General features: G+C 35.3%; 1 protein-coding gene across 2 annotated transcripts in view; it reads left to right on the top strand.

The window, feature by feature from the left end:
- JMJD1C (jumonji domain containing 1C) overlaps nucleotides 1-19059 on the top strand; it is a 316152-nt gene that overhangs the window by 227562 nt on the left and 69531 nt on the right. For both annotated transcript variants that reach the window (XM_027530802.1, XM_027530801.1), the window contains exon 3: nucleotides 4542-4655. Coding sequence is in view for 1 of the 2 variants with exons in the window: in XM_027530801.1 (XP_027386602.1) it covers nucleotides 4542-4655 (114 nt within the window). In the remaining variant the exon portion in view is untranslated. The remainder of the gene's footprint in view (nucleotides 1-4541; nucleotides 4656-19059) is intronic.

Raw genomic sequence — 19059 nt, 5'->3', positions numbered from 1 at the left:
ATGAGCCAGTCTCTATGGCGCAGCCAAATGAGTAATCACCAGTAATGTGACTCGTGCTGGAAGTGACTCCATCAGCACCTGTGACGGAGGATTAGTTACAGTTTACAGAGCACCGCCTCTTCCCTTCTCTCAGTGTGCCCTAAGCCAAGTAGTCGTTCTCATTTGGGTGTCTGCGCTGTTGGAAGCTACTGCAGTGTTTCCACACAGACAGAGTACAGTGGGAAAAGGCTTTCTCTAGCTGATGGATGGCTGTTCTCTCTATTTGGAGTATCTTACTGGTTATGTAAGCGACCTCGGGAGAAATTATCCTGACCCAGATCGGAGGATGCAGTAGTGCTTCAGCTGCAGGATTTCTTGGTCGTTAACACCACAGTGCTGATGACAAAGAGCAAGTTGTAATCCTCATCACTGCCAGGACTGAGCCAGAGCAGACAGAAAATCGTCATTTGCTCGTCGGAGACTTGTTAGGTTACAGCCTCTGCTTCGTTCTGTGGTCTTGGCTTTTCTTACTATACAATGACGACGCTGCAAGTGAGCTCAGAAATGCTTGGTTTGAGAGCCATTTGCCTGTGATTTTTGAAGACTTAAGAATTATTGAGGCTAGATTTAAAAAAAAAATACTGCTCAAGAACAAAATGGAAATGTCAGCTATACTTCTTGACCTTTAAAGCCTTGTCGCTGATATCGGAGATTTAAAGATACTTTAAAATTCTCAAGAACAAAGTACGGTTTGTATTTTTCTGCTTCCTTTTTCTTTTGTCTTAATTTACATTTGGTTTTGCTTCTCGATTTTAGGAATTAAGGTCACTGTCTTTTTCAGATCCAGCTTTCGTGGTCTTAGTTTTTTAGAATTTTTAATGATTTCATTTGTTTAGAGAGAAATTTATTGTGTTGGTAGTAATTTCATAACACGGTACGATAAAAAAAACAAGCTCAGTTGTTTAAAGTATTATAGCAGAAATGTTTTGGATTAGGGTTTAGAATATAATGTCTTAAGGGAAGTAGGGGTGTTTGTTTTGTGAGGGTTTTTTCTGTCTGGTGTGTGCTTGTCCCCACCCCCAACTTGTTTTCTAACAGTATCGTGTTTTTCAATAGACCTGCTTGGGTGGGAATTTGGACTTTGTTCTTTCGAGTCACTCCGATCTTTTTTTTTTTTTTTTTTTTTAAGACTAAACCTTGACTTCTAAAATGTATCTTAGATTGTTTTCTGCTTTAGTATTTCGAGATTTATATCAGATTTCTGTAGTTTATGAGCCTAATTTTTTTCACTTGGAAAAGAAATTGTTAAATGTTAACTGGAGATTGTTAGAAACTTGGACTGTAGACATAAACCTTGTGAATTTCCAGTCAAATGTTAAATGGTGAGCTTTAACATGGTTTGTTTGAGCAGCTGAGTTATGTTTGAGAACTGTAGCTGATTTATTTTAAAAATGTTTTTCGAGGAGGGCTCATCTGTTCGCCTCTTCCTCATGTGAATGGAATGTGGTGCAGCATGGAGCCCCAAACAGGATACAGTTGTTCTAAGCATTCTTCCTATAGCGTGGTAGGCCCTAGTAGAAATGCAGGCTCTCTACTAAGTATTTATTTGACTTTATACTATTTTTAAAGTGCAGTTAACAAAGACGAAAGACCTTAAACGAACTCTCAGTCCATTAATGAAATTGAAAAGGTGTTTTGTTTAGTTGGCAATTTTAATTTGGATTTTCAAAGACTTTTTTCAGCGTTAGAATGAAGTCATTTTGTGATTAGGGTCACATTCTACTGTGACTTTCATCTGATGGTAGCTTGTAGCTTCCCCTTAGGCTGTGGAAGTTCCTCATAGAATGGTGTATCTTTAGAGTCTTGAATTACTTAGCTATGCATGAGTTCTAGTTTCTTTGCATTCCAGTGCACCTAGACCCATGAAATACTCACTACAGATTCGTCCAAAATCTGTAGGATTCACTCACTTTTATTTAAATATTTGTTTTTATTTTTAAGCTAATGTCTTTAAAGTGGATGTTTTTGACTTGCATACAAAAATTACTAATGGTTACATCGTTGATTTGCCACTTTAGGGAATTAGGATGTATTTTAACTCTTAGTTTTATATGTTGTTTGTCTTTATAATTTTTCAGTAAAGTAGGAACAGTCGCACATTTTTAGGGTTGCTTGTTTAATACATATTGAAACATTTCTTTAACAAGTACTATAAAAGTATTTATCGGCACTTGGGAACATATTTGTAGTTTAAGATTAATTGCACGTTTTAAAATTTGCAAGTCTTTGTCCTGTTTGCTATTTAAGAAGCATGGTGTACTTTTGACTTACATTTGAACATGGTTATTATAAATACTCATGTATCAGAAACAGACCATTATAAACCAGTCTTTTAACATTTCTGATAGCTAGATTCTACCAGTGGCTTTCGGTTAGATACCCTAAAATGAGAATTTATTTTGGCCTGGAAACTAAATTTTTTTTCTCAGTAATTTAAATTATGATAAATTGGCCTATTGAAATTTACCCTTAGATCTCTGACTTACCTTAAAAAGCAGAGTTCTGAAAGGTTCTCTTCACAGGAATGTTTTTCATATTATAAAATGACTAGGTCTCATAGGAAATGCAAACCACCTGTATTATTTGCGTAAGAAAGAGGCATTCGGAGTGGAGAAGTTTACTTTTTTTTCCAGTCCTCCTTAATTGAATCGGTACAATATCTTTAGGCATTTAGGTAGTACCTTTTGTGAGCCTTTTTTTAACCTTCCCAAGTTGACCTGATTTGGTACTGTTTAGAAAGAAATAAGAGCTTCGATATAAAGTTCAGGGATTTAAAGTTCTCTTGAGAAGCTGCCAGTGTTTTCTAATTTTTTTGCTAAAAATTAAACACATTTAATTTGAGAATATTACATATTTCACGTAAAGAATTTAGTTATGGTAAATGGAAAGTGTCAGATGGCCACAGAAGCAGGAGATAGCTAAATAATAGGGAAATACCTGTTCTGAAAATGTAACTTCTCACACAAAAAAATACTTTTGATACATAAAAGGTTAGCCCTAGAACATGGGAAGGAGGATATTACTGTGATTAGGTTCTCTAATCATAAATACTGAAAATAAATTGGAAATGTAAGATAATTTTTTTATGTTCATTTATGAACAAATATTTATTAGTTCATGAAGTGAATAGTATAGGAATAAGGCATTTTTAAAATGCTTATTTATTCTCTTGTGTTTTCAGCTTTTTCAAAACATAGGCTCCTGATGAAAACTTTAAAGATAATATCTTAAATAGAGAAGTTAACTGTTTAAGAGCCATTCTGAATTAAAAATCTTGAAAGGTTTTTCAGCAGAGTATTTAGTTGTGATTAGCAAGATGTTAAATTTTTTGAAGATATAAATAAGAGAAGAGGGAATTACAACGGCTTCGTATCTCCTGGAGATTTCTACTGTCTGCAGAAATCTTTGGTTTACATCCAAATGGTCGCACAAGTTGCTTGTAGCAAGAAAGATTTCCCTTGGTGATACAAGAACTTTAGGAACTGAGTTGCTTTTTTATTTCATTTTCCAAACTTAGATTCTTTAATAGTAAAGTCACTATGTTTTTAAAACAGTAGAATATTGTTTTCATTTGTAAGTTTTAAAACACTATCATGAATATAATATCCTTGGCTTTTATTCACATTGCTTCTACTTTGAAAATAATTAGGATAGTCATAAAAAGTGCATACCTATACCTTTATTTCCTTCCTTCCTCTTCCTGTCTTGCCTCCCTCACTCCCACCTCCTACCCAAAATACGAGTAAATTCATTTATGTAAAAGTTGTCTTCAAATAACTATGGATTTGCTCAGTTCACCCCTCCACCACCACCACCGCGTGCCCCCTTGTTTTGTTTAGTTTTCTAATAGTGGAAATCTGGAGAGAGTTTACTGGAAGGTGATTGTGAGCTTTGTGTAATACTTTTTACCTCCCTCTTCTTTTCCTGCGCCCTTCCCCCAGTGCTGCTGTTACTGAAGCAGCTGGATTTTTATTTGTGCTTGGGGCAGGGGCGGGGGTAAGTAGTACATGGGGTGGAGTTAAAAGACCAGATGCATCCTGATCATTTAAAATCCTTGATGTGAATGAGCTAGGAAATAAACTACACATGTAAATCATAACTACTCTGTTTTATAAAGAATAATACTTAAGAATATTTTAAAAGAGTTGGGATAATAACCTCTCCTACCCAGTTTGCTTTTTTGGAAACAGTTTCTCTTTCTTTATGTTAGGAATTTTTATACATATGTATATTTGATTATATCCTTTTAAACAACTGGGAGTTATTAATAGACTGGGATTTTTTTTCAAATTATTGATTAAAATTTACTTAATTTCTTTTTAATAATAGAAAATACTCCAGATAAAAGCATCACTTTAGATTATGAAAACTGGTATTAATTGGTAGCCTAAAATCATTATAATAATGACTTTAATACATTGTGTTTATATATACCTGTTCACATTTTGAGGATAAAACCCAGAAAATAACCATTAGAATTTTTTTTTCCCCCCTCTTACCAGACTTTCAAACCCCTGGTTGAAAAAAGTGTACCCAGTTCAATCACTGCAGTAGAATTCCTTGTAGATAAACAACTGGATTTTTTAACTGAAGATAGTGCCTTTCAGCCCTACCAGGTAAGAAATTTCAAGTCGCTTTAAAAAATTACCTATTCATTAAGCTTCGTTGATATTCAGATATTCTTTTGAATATTTAAGTCTAGCTTTCTAGCTAACATCAAGGTATATAAGAAACTTAATGCATTTGATAAAGTTTGATTATAGGGTAAATGATTGATTTATCCAATCAGTATACACAGAGAACTTACTGTGAGCCAGGCAGCATCTTGTGGCTGTGCTTGCACAAGTGAGCAAAATAAAAGTCCCTGCCATTCAAATGATGTTCATTGTTAGATAATAACTGGGTAGATATTAGTATAAATTATCTTTGTCTCCAGCTCTAAAGGTTAAGATTTGGGTCAATTCATGTAATTAAATGAGATTAGTATTTACTATATACAGGCATATCAGTTTAGCATAATAGTAGTTCATTTTCTTTTTAAGTGGTAATTTTCCTTTTAGATTGTCATAAGTCGAATTGTTCAGTTTCTAGATTTTAATTCCCAGTTGTTGCAATTTAAATACAAAACTTAATTGGAAAAACATTTTCTAGCTGGTTTTTAGATTTAAATCATGTAAAGAAACTCATCAAAAGTAGTAAGCTAAATGTTTTTAAAATCTAGTTATGTTTTATCAGTTAATTTTTTAAAGGTAAAGGTTAAAATGCACAGCAGTTTGTTTTCTTTGTATATTTGAATTTTAGATTGAATTATATCAGTATTTTATAGGTTTCTTTTCCTTAAATGTTTAAGATAACATAGTACATACATTGAAAGAAAGTATAACTGGACTAGTTTGACTTGTTTTTTAAAATGAAGCTGAAAGTCCATATTCCTGTTTCATTTCAGAATAGTTACTGATTTCAAAAGTAAAGTATAGAGGCATTGTTTCCATGGAAAGAACAAGAGCTTGAGTTAATGAGCAGTGGTTTGTTATATGTGAGGTTATAATGCTTAGGGAATTAGTAGTTAGGTTCTTCTTTTATTAGATCTACCAAAAGTAGATGATAATTCCCTTAGTTAAATGTTATTTTTTTTCTTTGAAGTCTGCATGGATCTGCTTTTGTCTTTACACATTATTTTTCATAGTTCATTAAATGGCCTCATTTTTGTACTGTTATTTGATTATGGTATTTTCAGCTAAAAATTTATAACAAGTTATAGTTTAATATTGGAGGTGTTAGAGCTTTTCCCTCGGGTTTTATTTTGTTTTGGTTTTAGTTGTGATTGCCATTTTGCTTGCTTATAGCCTTACTGTAATTTGTCTCATTTCTAACAGTCTTTTAGTGGGAATTACACTAGGTGAAATCAAAGGAACCTTCCAACTTAGCATTTTAATTCTGTGGTTTCTGATTAGCACTATAGAAGTTACAGCTTGGGTTTGATTTAGAGAACTGAAATCATTATGTAGAAATTACTTTTAAAAATAAACTCTTGCCAGGTGGCCTAAAACTCTACAACATGTTTATTAAAATTGTAATGATTAAAAGAATGTACTAACATATTACACAGGGGTTTTCGTACACATTTAAAACTGTTTTAGATTCTGACAATTTTATTATTTTTATTAGAAATAAAAGCATAAGAGCTAAAGTCTTACTTGATTTGGTGATTTGTATGATTATCTTTGTTAGCTATATATATTCCCCTTGCTAGTATAGGTAAGTTGCTCTCTGGCCTAGAAGGATATAATATCTTCCTAAGGTGCTGTTATTCACTTGACATTTTAACCGTTTGTGTTTCATAAATAATGTGAATTTTAATTTTAAGAAATTACACTAAGAGCACTTGATTTAGGATCCAGCATACCTTAATTTTAGTGTTTCTTAAGTGTTTTTGAAGGAATAAATGATACACAATAAGGCTTATTGTAGCATTTTAATTTCTGTATTTCATGTTTTTAAAACAGGTTTAAAATTAAAAATACATACTCCAGTATGTAAATTATAGTCACCTACTGTAATATTTTGAATGAAAATTTACTCCAGAGACTGAAGAAGTCTCAGTCTAGGTTTTCAAAGTTATTTATTTAAATGAATTTATAAAATATAGATATAGTCCACATAAGGAAAGACTTTTAGAGTTCATATAATTAGAGTGGCTTTATCCCAGAATGCTCTTCTCTAACCAGTTGTCCAAACAGTACATTAAATTCCTTGGCATGTTAAACATGGCAGCTGTTCCTGGCATAGATTTTGTAAATAGTGCCTTGACATATCTTAACCTTAGAGTAACCTTATGTAAGTCAAAGGGCGTTAGGGGGAAATTAAGTTTTTAAAATGGTCTCCCTGTTTTTTCTCACTTATTTAAATTTCAAGAGTCAGTTTCTTCTGAATCCGGGTATTAACTATCCATTGTAGAGTTCTTAAATAGGGCAGGTTAAAAAGTCTTTGGAAATGGCTTTTCTGTATTAGGTGATGAGTATGCTTAAGTTCTGTATGAAAAATTCCAAATGATGCTTCACTGTGAATCTATTTAAATAGTTTTATAGTGGGAATTCCTATTCACCATCTTTTTCCTTGACTTCTCATCTCAGCATTTTATTCTGTGGTAGAATGCTCCCGTAAGTTAACTTTTAGTTGTACAGCCGTATTTAATATATCACAATAATATATATTGTAAGATAATGATTAGAAAACTGATGACTCAAAATTAATACAGATTTTTTCAGATGACTCACTTTTAGGTTATTGGTTTGAATCCTACATTTATCTCTCTGAATTATTTCAGTGTATTGAGTATCAGATGACATGTATTAGTTGATTGTGTCATTTTTTAAAGTGACTTGTGGTTGGTTAATCAGGGTGCAACCATCATTGATCATAGTTTTCAATATTTTGGAAAGAATACTGAATGAGGAGAGAAATCAACATCTTACATACAGTATAATGAAGGCATGTTAATACATCGTTGAAGCAGTGTACTATGGTATTGTTAATTCTGTTTTTTCCTTCCTTTTGCATAGAAATGAGTTTCTGCTTCCTCCTTTGAGACTTCCTGATCAGGCTTGCTGCAGTTAACTTTCTTTGAAGTAAAGGGGGAAGGGAAAAAGAGAGGAAGTAGGAGGAAACTCTTGAGATTCTACTATGTCTTTCAGCTGGCTGGGAAAGAGGAGGGAAAAATTATTTGTTTTTAAAGATACTTTCTATAGTTTTGGTTGTTTTTTTTTTTTTAATTACTATGATTTCTATGTATGATTGCCTTTGGAGGATGAGTAGAGAAGTTTTTAAAACTTTCCACTAAAATTTGAAGTTTTGATCAAACAAATGTAAAAAACAGTTTGATAATGAAATATGAACATTGAACTTTTAGCATGATTTTGAAATCATCTTGTCCTGGATTTTAGCTTCTGGCCATGCACACACCTGCAATAAAGGAATAATAATACAAAGGGCATTCAAGATTTGAAGCAGAATGTGCTTGCTTTTAATTAACCCCTACGTCTATCTTTATATATTAAAATTCATTGTAGTAATGAGGTATTTTCCCTAGAATAAAGTAGAATCATCCTAGACCTGAAGGAATAATCCTATTTGAAGTACTTGGTCATTCTAATCTGCTAAAAGTTCAGAGATAAGACTCCTAATACTTTATTTTCTATTATCACAAAACACAGGCATTGAACACTTTATTAAGTATTTGATATGGTACTATTGGGCTGTGAATTGCTGGTTGAAGGGAATGCGTGGAGCAAACCTAAGTATTTTCTTCGTTCTTAGACTAAAGATTGATTAAAGACTTGAGCAAAGTTTTAAAATACTCTGTTAATGAAAGTGTCTGAACTGTGTCAGCTCTGTTTATCATTACTGTAGTCCTTCAGTGAGAAAGTTATTTTTCGTCACAGTCTGTTTTGAACCACAATTTTTCCGTTATTGATATATAAATTCATTGTCCACAGTTTCAGAATGTCCCTAAGTTAGTTGTTGCTCAACACATCTGGTTTACTAAAAATAGCTTGAATGATTGCCCAGGACAAGTTACCAGTAGTTTAAAGAGTGGAGTGTACCAGACACATGTATTTTTCCTTCTTAATATTTTTGTTATTTGGAATTGAGATGAATTTGAGGGAAGTGAAATTTAGCCTCCAGACAGCCTAGGGGAACAATAAGCTAGTTCTTTGGTTGTCACCAACCAAATGTTATATTTTGTTAAGTATTTGACATAAGTGAGCCACTGACAACTTTGAAAATCTTGGTGGTGCTAATTTGACTTATATGCAGATTTATTTCCCAGGGTACTATGATGATATTGCTAATAGTTTAGAGAAGGAAGTAAACAGAACTTTATTGTTAATATTGCTTTGGTGGGTGGAGAAAAGTCTTAACTTTTCACACTTTTCTTTACTCTCATTTCAATTTGTTGTATAAATATATTACTTCAGAGCATTTTTAAACTAACATTCCTGTAGAGGAAATGAGAATTTGACCTAGTACACGCTTTATTCCTAGTCCCAGAATTCCTCTCAGATTTATTCTTTCTGGTGTCAAATTACTGCTCCCTCATAATTTTACTAAAAGAAAAAAAAAAAAAAAAAAAACAGACTTTCAGAAACTGCCTAGCAAACTATTGTTTTATTTTTATGATAGAAAATAGTGGGAGTTTTGTTATTGTTTTTATAGTGATAACTGAACTTTTTATTGAGAAATAGATATTCGTAAGAAACAGCTATTAGGATAAGGGAGTGGCGTGCACTCACATCCCCGCCTTCAAGAATGAGCCTCTGCCCTTGAGTTGAGATGGGCAGAAACAGGCCCAGAGCAGGAGAGAGGGCCTGGAGTTCTTTGTGTCCTACTTAACTGTTAGCTCACCTGATGTGTTTTTGTGTTGTTTTTCCCAGAAAGGAGTCTTTAAATGGCAGTTTTATGCTCAGACTCTATTTCCCTTTGACTTACCCTTAAAAAATTTTAATGTCTAGCTTTAGAAATATCCCAACTGACTTCATTCATTCAGTAGTTATTTAAATTATGTGGTTTCCCTATTCACAGCATCCTGCTTTGGTGCTTGATGGTTTTTAGAAGTTGCTGAAGGGACTTCTTTGGCAATCCAGTGATTAAAGCTTTTATTGCTTCCACTGCAGGAGGCACAGGTTCAGTCCCTTATAGGGAACTAAGATGCCGCATGCCACACAGTGTAGCCAACAACAAAAAAAAAAGGTTGATGTAAGTGTTATAGTCCTTATTAAGACCTTTGTAAGTCATGATGAGAACTTAGATTTTTAAAAAATTTCCTTGAAATAGATTTGATTTATTCAAATCAAAGGAACCAAAAAAATACATAGCGAAGACTTCAGGAATACAGAAGAAAGGAGAAGTCAGCAGAAACTGAAATGGTACAAAGACATCTCGTGAAGAGGGTGAAACTTGAGGATTCATTTGAATGGAGAGGGAAGTGAAAACTCAGGAGAGTGAGGCAGACATTTGGTGGAAAGAATTGCATGATGAATGATGAGTTAGGTTTAGGGGTCAGTAGAATATCAGTCGAAGAAGGCAATGGCACCCCACTCCAGTACTCTTGGCAAATCCCATGGACAGAGGAGCCTGGAAGGCTGCAGTCATGGGGTCGCTGAGGGTCGGACACGACTGAGTGCCTTCACTTTCACTTTTCACTTTCATGCATTGGAGAAGGAAATGGCAACCCACTCCAGTGTTCTGGCCTGGAGAATCCCAGGGATCGGGGAGCCTGTTGGGCTGCCGTCTATGGGGTTGCACAGAGTCGGACACGACTGAAGCGACTTAGCAGCAGCAGTAGCAGCAGAATATCAGTCTAGCTAGAGAAGAGAGTTTGGTTTTAAATATAGACATCATACCAGAGAAATAAGTATTGTAGGGTCAGATAAAAGAGGAAAAGGACTGCTAAGTACAGTTCCTAAGTGACTTTTATCTTGTAGGCCCTATGAATCATTGGAAGCTTTGAAGCAAGAGAATAACAAAACCAAAATTTTCTACAGCCAAATGTTATATTTTGTCGAATTAAGTATTAACAACGACATCTGGTTATTGTACTATATCAGAAGGAGCTAACTGATTGGATCTTTTGTTTTAGAGAATCAGCCTAGCTATGAATTTTGAAGTCGATTCATACAGATATTGTGTCAAATCCTGGCTTTGCCATTTGCTAGCATGTGACATTGGAAAAGCCTAAAGCATGCTATATACTTGGTTTCCTCATCTATAATATACTGTCTACCTCAGATTAAATGAATGACACAGTTAAGAGCTTATTACTATATAGAAACCATTCAATAGAAGGTCGCTGCTATTTAGATATGCCCTAAATTTCCCTTTCTGTAGATGGTGTCTTAAACCTTTGTGGTAGATATTTGAAACTCCTTTCTCTTCTTAGCATATGCAACCATTGGACATTTCTCTGCCACCATCTGCGCCTCTTTCTTGTAACGGTCTGTTTTCTTTGTCTTCTCTGGAACTCTCAACCATTCTTCCTGCAGCTGGTGTTAGATAACTCTTTTGGTGTTGGTACAAGCCATGGCCACTGCATAACAGAACATGTCTTTGTAGTAGTGTTTCTTTTTCCCTCTCTCTATTTTAAAAGTGCATTTAGGTAAGATTCCCCAGTGAATTTTACTGGGGAATTCCTATTAAACTCCTATTTTAAGAAAATGATATTAGAAAAGATGCAGAAATTGTGGTATTACTCTCCACAACAAACACATCCTTATATTTTTTCCCTAGGGAAGATCATAAGCTCTACTTGCTGCTAATAGATACTTTTAATTTCAAAAAATATGAAGTGATATTCAGAAAGTTAAAGAGTTCTTTTTCTTTGCTTGACTGTGAACAAACATTTGTGACCAACATTGACCTAATCAAACTAATCTCTGGCTAATGGATTTTAGTCTCAGGGATAAGAAGCATTCAACCTAAATCTAGGTTTATCTCAAAAGAGAGAAAACTAGTAAACCAGGCAATACCAGATGCAAATCAAAATTATACAAAATGGGAATAACAGGACTGTTTGAATTAGTTTCAGTTATTCTGAGCGCTTTCTATTCTTTATTTTTCTATATCAGTTTCTGAATTATATTTTGACAGAATTGAGCATGTTCTCCATTAGGCCATAAGTTTGTGTATGCATTTCCCTTTTCCATTTCACTTTGCCTTCATATTATCATTTGGTTGAAATTTAGAGGTGCCTGACATTGTTGCCATAATGTCAGTAAAATGAGAACTGTGAGATTGTAGGATATACAGTGTGCCGAGACTATAAAAAATACAGGGTCATAGCCATAACTGTGGACTGATTGCGGGTGTAATAATGGCTTGGTAGAATCAGCATCTGTGGGCAGGCGTTGGCCTGGGGGTGGTCTAGGAGATGAGGCCAGAGCAGGAAGCTGCTATTGTGTAGTACTTGGCTTTATTCCATTTCTAGTCAAAAGTGACAGCTTGCAATAGCAGAGCCAAGCTGAAGCCTAGAAAGTAGAATGGACAATAAGAAAAGCGGAACCAGAAGCTAAAACAGAATCATTGTACTTCCTTTTTAAGCAAGCTTTTTAAAAATTTTAAATTGGTACATCATGTTTTAATATTCAGTAATTTTGCTCTTCATTCTGTGTAAGTGCTGCTTTTATCTCCCACTTGCCTGATTTTATATTGCCATAATTGTGAAACATTAGGTCCCATGAATCAGGTATGCCAATATGTATTGTCTGCTGCTATTAAAAGAGAGTTCTTCATTTTTAAAAATTAGTTGCAAAACTTGGTGTGTTGAAAATGTATTCATGAAGTTCAGGAACATGTTATTTTGACTGAAATTTGGCCCGCATATGAGCTGTTCTGCAATATTCAGATTAAAAACATTTATAAGTCACGGTCTGCAAAAGTTCTCTCCTGGTCCCAAATCTGCTATGATCATATGCTGAAAAATCTGCCAGTCTCTTTTTAATTTTTTGTGACTGCTGTTATGAATTTAAAGTATGTGAAATTATGCTTGTAGACATCAGATTCCAAAGCTTCTAAGCCATCAATCAGTTAGTTATCATTGAGAAGAATTTTTGCCAGTCAAAATAGGTAGATACTGTTTGTTTATTCCTTTTGCCCAACCCCAGATTCTTAGTAAAGCACAGCCACTTTATTTATTTAAAATATCAATTAAAATTTAATTTCTCAGTGTGCTGTTAATATATTTATAAGGTTCAACATTTTCCAAAATATTTACATGTGCACTGTTTTATTCATTCTTACATTCACCTTACGAGGAGTACAGATTGTATTATTTTATTATATATAATGCTTTCAGGGTACATATATTAATTTAATCCACATAACTCTTTGAGAAGTACCTATTAACTTACAGTGAATAGGCAGCAGAAATGGAAAACCATATAAACTAGTTTTATTTTTGAAGGGATGGGGCTATTAAAAAGATACGACAGGAAATATCTTGAATATCCATTGCAGAAAAGTACAGCTGAACCTTATTTGGAATGGAATTAGGAACTAGAAGGTCAGAAACTCAAGTCACATATTCCTTCTTCCCCCATGCCTCAGTCTTCTTTCTGCAGACAGGTTTCTTCTGCTTAATCGTAGGTTTTGCTTCTCATAATACTAGTTTCCACGTGACTTTTGTGTGTGAGTGTCGATTCTCCCACACCCCCTCCTTTGCAGGACTTTTTAAATCTAATATTTGTGTTTCTTGGTAAAATTGAGGGTAGGGCTGTAGGAGAATAAACAGCTGAAGAGAGAAAAAGGAAGAAAGATGAGGAAGGGAGAGAATCTAGGATAGCAGTTTTTATAGGCGAAGAAACTGAGGTTTAGGGAAGTTGTGATTTGGCATCTAGGTTCACATAGCTAGTGGTAGCCTAAACAGAACTTGAACCAAAAACTTGAGATCCAAGACATTATTTCTGTTGTGCCACCCTGCCTTTGTGAGCCGTCACATGGGAAACATCTCTTATCTGCACATCATTCTTTTGTTTGGCACTTTGCTGTTTTTCTTAGGATTGCCGTCTTTCCTATATATAAGATTAAAGTTGTCCTTAATTGTATTACCTGCACAATCTCCTTAGACTTTGGAAATACTGGCATCAAGCTATACCGCAAATCTGTGCATCGTTTTCAGATTCCCTTGTTGCCCAGGCTAGAATCCAAACAGATACAATGTTTTGCCCTCACCCAGTTTTCTCAGCTGCCTAGTTTTCTGTTTGGCTCAGAGATTTGTTCAGAGTTAAAATTAAAAACAATACTTTCAAACAAAGCCCTTTTAGCCTCTTGTTAAAAGGATTATCTCTAAAAATCCAAGTCTTTCTAGGCTTCAGACTCAAGGCAAAAACGATACTAGCCCTTAGTCAATAAATAATGATTCGAGGCTTTTTATTCATATGTTTGAGGACCTTCTGTGTTGTATTCAAGAATACAAATACGCTGCCTTCATGCATCTTACAATCTAATGGGGGAAGTGCATAGAAAAATACAAATGTAAATATAGACAAAATACAGAAAAAGTAGCAGACACCAGAGAGGTATAAGGAATCTACCCTGGTTGTGGGAGGAAAAAAAAGAGAGGATACTGCTATTCTTAGATTAGGTGACCCCCTAAATTGTCTCAGGATGAATTTAAATTAGCTAAGCCACTAAGACAGCAGGTCTGATTAAATGCTTGAAATATAGTGAATAAGCATAATGTGTGTTGGATGGTCCACTTGTATTAACTCTAATCATACGTTTCCCATGAAGGTGGAATGGTTGACTAGTCAGAAATTTTTTAACCATTTTTTAGTTGGGTCAGCCACCTGATTGGCTGCAACCTCATTGCCCTTTTGGAGCAGAGGGATAACAGGCATTTGTTTTAAAAAAGGTAACAGTAAAACTTAGCATTTTAAACATTTAAGTGTGCAATTCAGTGGAATCGAATATATTCACAGTATTATGCAACCATCACCACAATGCGCATTCTGAACTTTATCAACATCCCAAATAGAAACTCTTCATTCATTAAACAATAACTCCCTACTTCCAAGTAGCCTGCTCATCCCAGCCCTTGGTTACCTCTTGGTTCTCTTTTTTGGGTCAGTGTTGTTATTATTATTATTTTGCCTTTTCTAGATATCTCATATAAGTGTATTCATACAGTTTGTCCTTTTGTGACTGGCTTATTTCACTTAATGTAATGTCTTCAGAATTCACCTATGTATCATGTGTCAGCATTTCATTGCTTTTCATAGATGAATAATATTCCATAGTATGTATTTACCACATTTTGGCTATCCATTCGTATGTTGATGGACTTTTGGGTTGTTTCTACCTTTTTACTATTACGAATAATGCTGCTGTGAACATTGGTGTACAAATATTTGAGTTCCACCTTTCACTTCTTGTGGGTATATACCTAAGAATGGGATTGCTAGAGCATATGAAAGTTTATGTTTTACTTTTTTGAGAAACAAACTGTTTTCCACAGTTCAGTTCAGTTCAGTCGCTCAGTCGTGTCCGACTCTTTGTGACCCCATGGACAGCAGCACGCCCAAACTCCCTGTCCATCACCAACTCCCGGAGTTTACCCAGACTCATATTCATTGAGTCAGTGATGCCATCCAACCATCTCATCCTCTATCATCCCCTTCTCCTCCCGCCTTCAATCTTTCTTAGCATCAGGGTCTTTTCAAATGAGTCAGCTCTTCGCATCAGGTGGCCAAAGTATTGGAGTTTCAACTTCAACATCAGCCCTTCCAGTAAACACCCAAGACTGATCTCCTTTAGGATGGACTGGTTGGATCTCCTTGCCATCCAAGGGACTCGCAGGACTCTTCTCCAACACCACAGTTCAAAAGTTTTCCATAGGCTCTGCACTATTTTACATTCTCACCAACGGATCCAATTTCTCTGTGAGACCATTTGTTATTTTTCGTTTTCTAAATAATAGCTATTCAAATAAATAAATAATACCTATTCATTGCCTGTGCTTTCAGTATCGTATTTGAGAAATTGTTACCAACGCCAACATCATGAAAAATGGCCTTTAAGAGTTTTGTAGTTTTAGCTCTTATATATAAGTCATTGATTCATTTTAAAATAAATTTTTAGATAGTATAAGGGAAAAATCCAATTTAGTTCTTGTGGATATCCAGATTTCCAAGGCTCATTTGTCCTGTTCCCATTGAATAGTCTTGTCACCCTTATTGGAAATCTGTTGACCATTTATTCTAAAATTTATTTCTGAGCTCTATTCTATTGCTTTGTTATATATGTCTGTATTGATTACTTGAGATAATCTTTTTTTCCCCTACTTTTCTACAACTGCATAATTTGGCTAAATGATTGTTAACCCTAAAGATAAATTATTTTAAAGTATACTGTTTTGTGTTGTAACTATTGACATTTTCTGAAGCATCTGTCGGTGTTAGGGGTATGATTCCTGTCATTAAATTATTAGGCATAGACATGCCTTTTAGATAAGCTATGTTTTTAAGATGCAAGGGGAAAAGATCCAGTGATTGTTGAATTGTAACAATCAGTCATTCATTTATTGCTTTGTGCCAGTTTCTTTGCTAGCTACTGAGATTTAAAGACAGATAAAATACTTGGTTCTCTTTCAGGCCAGGAGGAGAGACTTACATATAATTACAGAAATGTGCTATAAGTTCTCGGAGAAGGCAATGGCACCCCACTCCTGTACTCTTGCCTGGAGAATCCCATGGATGGAGGAGCCTGGTGGGCTACAGTCCATGGGGTCGCTAAGAGTCGGACATGACTGAGCGACTTCACTTTCACTTTTCACTTTCATGCATTGGAGAAGGAAATGGCAACCCACTCCAGTGTTCTTGCCTGGAGAATCCCAGGGACGGGGGAGCCTGGTGGGCTGCCGTCTATGGGGTCGCACAGAGTCGAACACGACTGAAGCGACGCAGCAGCAGCAGCAGCTATAAGTTCTAAAGTAGAGGTATGTTTATAGTGTTCTGTACTATAGAATCACCTGATGTAGTAATATCAGTTATTTGCCTGTTTCTCTTTTTTTGGTTTTACTTTTTCTCAGAAAGCAAGGGTTTAGAAGATGGGAAAGAGATAAGGAAAGTTAATAGTATTTCATAGTTGTTGTTATTGTTGTTCAGTCACAAAATCATGTCCGACTCATTGGAACCCCATGGACTGCAGCATGCCAGGCTTTCCTTTCCTTCACTGTCTCCCAGAGTTTGCTCAAACTCACGTCCATTGAGTCGATGATACTATCAGCCATCTCATCATCTGGCGCCACCTTCTCTTCCTGCCCTCAATCTTTCCCAGCATCAGGGTCTTTTCCAATGAGTCAGCTATTTGCATCAGGTGGCCAAGGTATTATAGCTTCAGCATCAGTCCTTCCAGTGAATATTCAGGACTGATTTCCTTTAGGATGGACTGGTTGGATCTCCTTGTAATCCAGGGACTCTCAAGAGTCTTCTCCAACACCACGTTGAGAAGCATCAATTCTTTGGTGCTCAGCCTTCTTATGGTCCAACTCTCACATCGATACATGGCTACTGGAAAAACCATAGCTTTGACTGTACAGGGGTACGTTAGGATTCCCCAGGGAGACAACACCATAGAGTGTGGGGGTGTATACAAGTGTGTGTAGAGAGAAAAGGAGTAGAAGAAGTTTTAAGGAAATTGATTCACCCTCTTGTTGGGACTGGGAACTCTGAAATATACAGGACATGCCAACAGTGGAAATTCTAGCAGGAGTTGATGCTGATTGTAAAGGCAGTCTGAAGGCACAGGCTTTTTCCTCTTTGGAGGACCTCATTCTTTATTCTTAAGGCCTTCAACTAATAGAAAGAACCCCTGCCACATTATGGAGGTTAGTCTGCTTTACTCAGTCTTCTGATTGAAAAATACCTTCATAGCAACATCTAGACTGGTGTTTGACCAAACAGCTGGGCACCATAGTCTACCCAAGTTGATATGTATAATTAACAGCCACTGGTACTATTGATATTTGGCTCTTTGTTTTATAGTGAATTTTAGGATGGTAGGTATCCCTGGGTTTTCAACCGTTAAATGTCTTTACCACCTCTTTCTAGTTATTATGTTAATAGAAAAGAAACTATCCCCACGAATTACCAGTGCCCTTTCCCACTTTATTTAGAGCTCTTGGACTGTAAATTAAGACAACTAGAAAAGTAGAGGCCTTCCAAGTAATCTTTTCAAGGCACTTAGAAATGCTTAGCAAACATTGGCCTGCTATATTCTCTAAGCACCCTAATAATGAGAAAGTATCATTTCTTTCTCAATGTTTGCCTTCTCTTGAGTTTCAATACTGTGCCATTTTTGCCCTGGATATTCATAATGCCATAACAATTCAGTCTCATGCCAGACCAAATTCCTGTATCACTCACACATTCTCTTGAGATCTCTAGATCTCTCCTAATAATTTCATAAATGTTATTAATTATAAATGGTTAATATCTTTCCATCACATTTGTACTTAAATGGGGATACCTGTATATCACAAATTTGTCGGTATGTAAAATAATAAGGCATTTAAAAACTAATGTTTTTAATAGCCAGTGCTTCTCTATATGTTCTTTACCTTTACATAGAAATGACATGTTATTGTTTCCCATTTATAGCCCTTCTCCCCTCTGCCATGTATAGGGTAGACATTTTTGGAAATAGAAAATTCTGTGTATGAGTAAGGCCTGGATATATATGACCTCCTCATGTAAAATCTTCAAGCTTGAAGGCCCTTAGGATGTTACAGGCATTCCAGAATGCAATACCTGAAACATTCAGAAGGATGAGGCTTAATGTTGTTCCTCCCACATTCACTCTTACTTTGAAGAAATTAAGTTCCATCGTATGATAACAATTCCTTCCAATGCTTAGCAAAGCCCATTGTTGAGAAATTTTCTTACAAGTTAGATACATATAGATCATACAGATATATAGGTCATATATCTATATGATCTGCATATGACAGTACATACAGATCAGTTAGGCACACTTATCAATTGGAAGCGTCTGACTGGCATGTTTTTAAAATTGCAAAGGACTGTGAAGCTCCTCTCTGGCTGTGGTATGTGCTTAATGATGGTCCCTCCCACCACTGTAAGGAGCAGGCTGAACTACTGCTTAGGTTTTATTTGTCTTGATCAGTCCAAGGTATCTCTTCTCCATTCTGTCTTGTTCCATGATAGATAAAAATACACATTTGTACTTAAATTTTTTATGAGTTCAGTTTGAATGATGACACAACTTGGGAGCTCTGCCTTTTGCTCCAGACTCTACTCTGTAAGGACTTAAGAGTGGCTGATTTAGTGCCAATATTACTAAAAATCAAAGATAATTGACAGATTAATCAAATGAAAAGATGTATAAAGAAGAGTAAAAATCAGCACACAACAGTTTAAAAAATAAATTGCTAAATTTATTAAGGTTATATTTTAGGATATCTAATAATATATCTAGTAATACATACAAACATATATCCAGTAATAT

Source organism: Bos indicus x Bos taurus, chromosome 28, assembly GCF_003369695.1.
Source record: "Bos indicus x Bos taurus breed Angus x Brahman F1 hybrid chromosome 28, Bos_hybrid_MaternalHap_v2.0, whole genome shotgun sequence".
NCBI lineage: Eukaryota > Metazoa > Chordata > Mammalia > Artiodactyla > Bovidae > Bos > Bos indicus x Bos taurus.
Note: the sequence above shows the minus strand (reverse complement) of the source record. Positions and strands in the feature narration are given on the sequence as shown.